General features: G+C 37.3%; 1 protein-coding gene across 1 annotated transcript; it reads right to left on the bottom strand.

The window, feature by feature from the left end:
• Positions 1-581: 581 nt before the first annotated feature.
• On the bottom strand, positions 582-1,841 carry LOC136829017 (52 kDa repressor of the inhibitor of the protein kinase-like). The gene is made up of 2 exons (XM_067087408.1): positions 1,193-1,841; positions 582-1,015 (listed from the first exon to the last, which is right to left on the bottom strand). The coding sequence occupies exons 1-2, from the start codon at positions 1,839-1,841 to the stop codon at positions 582-584; spliced, it is 1,083 nt and encodes a 360-aa protein (XP_066943509.1).
• Positions 1,842-4,764: the final 2,923 nt, after the last annotated feature.

Raw genomic sequence — 4,764 nt, 5'->3', positions numbered from 1 at the left:
GTAGGCATAAGAAATTGAAATATAATATGCAGGCATTGAAATATAATTACTAATTGTTAATACATACATAGCTTAGAAAAAAACATCTAAATTATATATTCTCAATAATGAATCAGGTGAATCCCCTTATGTATGCTTATGCGGCCGTTACGTTATTGCATAATTACGATGCCTATAAAATGAAAATAAACACAACTTGGTCCAAAACATTTATACCATCATTAAATAAACAGATATACCTTATATACCTTCTAGAATTCTTTCTTCCTTGCTTTCATCTCTGCAAATCTGTCAATGACTTTACTTAAGTTCAATTTACGCGCAGTTCCTTGTTCAGTTGATAGAAGAGCTAGTCCTTCTAATCTTTCCTGTGCCATTGTACTTCGCAAATAGTTTTTAACAAGCTTTATTTTGGAGAATGAACGCTCTGCACTTGCAGTTGTGACTGGAATAGTTAAAAACAAAAGCATTGCAGTGCAAACCTCAGGGAAACTGGCTGAAATAGAATGATTTTCTATGATCAACATATTAGCAAGGTCCTTAATACTAGAAACTGCTTATTTCTCCCTTCAGAGCAGATCTCATGCTGAGAATTTCCTGTGTGAATGTTTCTGACACATCGTTGTGGTATTTTTCACAAAACTAGATGCTTTTTCGTACAGCTCTGAGTCAGATAAATTTTGCAATGAGATTGGTTCCAACACTGAGAATGATGAGACAACTTCATGCAAGCCAGTAAAACGGAAGTTCAACTGAGTTGTGATGATGTCCAGAGTACGATAGTAAACAGTTACTCTACACAAACTCTCTGGATCTTCTAATCTTTGGTCTTCACAAAGCTCGCCAAAATGTCTTTTTACGGTACGAAGTCTCTTTTTCTCAAATTCTGGTCTGATTGACCACTTCTGGGCTATATCTGTTGCTTCTTTCTTTACATCCTCAAACTGATTTCTTAATCTGCACATCTCATCCATGCAAACCTTTAAGAGGTCTGCTGCCTTAGCAAGATCAACTGCTTTTGATTGCAACATTTTTTATACTAAATTAATTGACTGTAAGATTTTGGACTGAAACGTCAAAAGAAATACAAAATTAAAATTTTCAAGACATTTCTTTAGTGCAGTGGCTTCATTGCGTTCGTCTGCCTTAGAGCTGCATAATATTATTTGTGCTAGAGGTTTCTGCACATCACAGAATCGAACTTTGAGAGCAAATACCGCATCATAACGTCCAGCCCATCTAGTTGGGTTTAACTTTTTAATAGTTACCCCTTTGTGAGTGCCTGATTCAGAAATTAAGCTAGATAATATGTCCCATCTCTTGATACTCAATCCAAAAAACACATAGACTCTTTGAACAATATCATAAAACTGCGCCATTTCTGTCACATCCTTGACAGCATCATTAATCACCAAATTTAAATTATAAGCAGCACAATGAACATAAACTGCACTGGGTTCAACATCAGTTATTTTTTTCTGCACACCTTTGTATATCCCCTTCATGTTACTAGCGCCATCATATCCTTGGCCACGACACCTTGAAATAGAAAGTCCTCTTTGTTTAATTATTTGCAAAATTTGTTCTGATAGTGCAGCTCCACTTTGGCCCTCAACCTTATGAAACCCTAAAAAAGACTCATTAATTTGTAGGGCTTTTGGCTTTCCATTATCATCATATTCTATGCTACAGTAACGGTATATTTCACACATCTGATCAATTTTGGAAATATCCTGTGTTGTATCTAACATTATGCTATAAAATGGAGCTGCTTTAATGGCATAAGTAAGTTCTTTTTCAGTTTCCTTTGAAAGCAACTGAATGAGTTCATTTTGTATCATTGGGCTCATATGCTTTGTTTTACCTTTAGGTTTACTGATTAATTCTGTGACTCTACGTCCATGGGCCCCTTTAATCATTATAGGCCCTGGGCCCGTGGCAGTTTGCCACCTCTGCCACCCTATTGTTGCGCCTCTGCTTGTACATCAAAGATCAACACGTTGCTGAAGTTCGGGAAAAACCACGAACTGAGATTTTGTCTCGCACGGTCTCTTGATGATGAATATTTTGATTTCGACTTTTCATGCAAAATATGGCAGGCAGACTCAAAATATTATTGACATCTTGCGAAGAAGATATTTTGTTCGATGTTCTCAATACTTTTGCTACAGGTAAAGTAGAATTAGCTAGGAGGTTCCGCAAGAATCCACAAAAAATATGAAAATAAAAGAGAAATGTGGGGAAAAGATGGGCATGTCTCTCGGCAAAAGAGAAAGACTTTTTCAGTCAAATAGCAGAACAAATATAAAAGAGGAAATGAAAAAAATAAAATAAAGATGTGTGTCTTCGGGAGAGGATGGTACTTACCATCTCTCTCTCTCTCTCTCTCTCTCTCTCTCTCTCTCTCTCTCTCTCTCTCTGTGTGTGTGTGTGTGTGTCGAGAATCCCTCTCGGTGATAAAAAAAGGAAAAAACCCTAAATTTTTAGGGTGGTCGGTCCTTCGAAGACTTTTTTTTTTTCACGGATACCTTTGAAGTGGGACTCTAGAATTGCATTGCGGTTGACTTTCCTCGAGAACGATCGAGATTAGATTTTCTGGAAATTGCTCTTTGGCAATTTCACCGCCAAGAAATTGAGTGTCATACCGTACGGAATGGAAGAGCAAAGAAAAATGATTTCGGAAAGACTGTAACTTCCTATAGACTGTAAATCCCAAAGTACGACTTATATTGCTTGGCTGAACCGACTCGAGTCACCCGTAAAAGAAAGAAAACGTGTTTGAATGTTTTTGATTCAATAGAATTTAATTTCTTAAATAGGAATTATGCATATTTGTCCAATTTACTCATCTACCATTAAAAATATCGATCTTCTTTGAAAGAGAACTGACCACCTTCAAATATTATTGGTACATGAGAAAATATTTGCTCGAAATTAATATACCGTTCGGTATAGCAGTTGCAATACCTTGAGCCTTTATTGCACATTCTGAAGTCGATGATCTTGTGTTTTATTGAAACAGATAGATTCAAGTAGGATACTGTGAAAGACAGAGCAATAATCAAAGAGTATGGGAAGGAGAGAGAGAGAGAGAGAGAGAGAGAGAGAGAGAGAGAGAGAGAGAGAGAGAGAGAGAGAGAGAGAGAAATTGGGCGGCTCACTTGCTGATTCCATGACCACCCGAACCACCATTCGTATTAAATAGTGATATTAAAAGTCATGATCAAATGTAATGACAGTTTTTTTTACTTTGCTTACGTATGCGTGATGATGCTTTCTTAATATCCTTTTCATTCTCTCTCTCTCTCTCTCTCTCTCTCTCTCTCTCTCTCTCTCTCTCTCTCTCTCTCGTTTTTGAGGGCCACTCCCAACTGACAGGAAAAGAAATCTTGAGGTTTTAGAGGGGTCCGTCCCTTTTTTTTCTTCTTCTTTTTTACCACTTGTGTACTTTCGGAGTGGAACTCGAAAATGGCATTTCACTTTACTGACCTCGAGAACGGCCAAGATTAGATTTTCTGGAAATCGCTTCGGCAGTTTCTCTGGAGAGAAAATGATTTTCATATGTAAGTAAAATAGGTGGATAATTTAAGATTATCTAATTTATTTGTGCTTTCTTGTCTACGGCTAAGATCATGTTTCCTCATTCAAGGTAGTGACATTTTGAGGCTTATTATACGTTTGTGAATAATGCAATGCAGGTATTTTGATAGCGTAGCCGCTGTTCGTCTTCAAAGGAGTTACTCTCATGGTCCCCCAGACAGACCAACCAATTTCAAAGAATTCCCTCCTAGCTGGTCTTGGCCAGCATAGTGCACGTTGACGCAACGATAGAATATAAGGACTCAAGAAAAGAGGGCTCTATCTCTTTGTCTATAACGACTACTAGGTTCAGTTCTTATCCTTTACGTGCAGATGTGGCAAGAACGCATTCTACGTCGGCCCTTTTCCCTCATTACTCTTTTGGTCTCGCCTCAGAAAAGACGCATCTCGTTTCGTCCATCTCTTCACGTTCCCAAATCTTATTTTGGTCATCATGGAAGAACCAAATTCAGAGGCATGTTAAGTGCATTAGTTTAAGTCCCAGTGAAAAGTCTTAGATTTAAACATTATTAGCTGGTAGCTTTACTTTGTTAAAACTGGGAGCTGGGGTCCCACAAGGCGAGAAGTTGGGTTTGGAAGGCTTGTCTATGGTACCGTGTTTGTTGGCTGACAAACAATGTTTGATTATATTGGAGTAATAATTTTTAAATAATGTTGTTCTTGAAGATCATTGGTATATGACCTTTTATTTTAGTAGTTATCTTGGGCTACTTAGTCGATATGTTGGGCTACTTCCTCTTTTGATTGGTAGTAGCCTAACTGCTCGTATATGATAGAGCCGTATTCGGCTCCCGACCATGCTTAAATTCCAAAGCTTGGCGTTAAGTAAAGCCAATTTGTCATTTGTAGTACTTAATTACCGAACTAGTTATTTTTTGTGACAGTGTACCCCATTCATCATTAATATCAGGGAACTTGTATCAAGTCATACAATGTTTTCCTATATGGATCTACTTTTGTCAGAGGTTGCTCCGCTGAGAGCAGCATCACTTAAGATAACATTTGTGATGTCTGTTTTTCCTACATGATTATTAAACTTTCACATTTTCGTATAGCAGGCTTTGGCAACGTAATTAATTTATACGTGCATAGCTTATTAAAAATTTATTCCTTTTATAAAAATTTTCCCTGAGGTACTTAATTACATAGCCTATAGTTTTACCT

Source organism: Macrobrachium rosenbergii, chromosome 43 (genome assembly GCF_040412425.1).
Source record: "Macrobrachium rosenbergii isolate ZJJX-2024 chromosome 43, ASM4041242v1, whole genome shotgun sequence".
In the NCBI taxonomy this organism is placed as follows: Eukaryota; Metazoa; Arthropoda; class Malacostraca; order Decapoda; family Palaemonidae; genus Macrobrachium; species Macrobrachium rosenbergii.
Note: the sequence above shows the minus strand (reverse complement) of the source record. Positions and strands in the feature narration are given on the sequence as shown.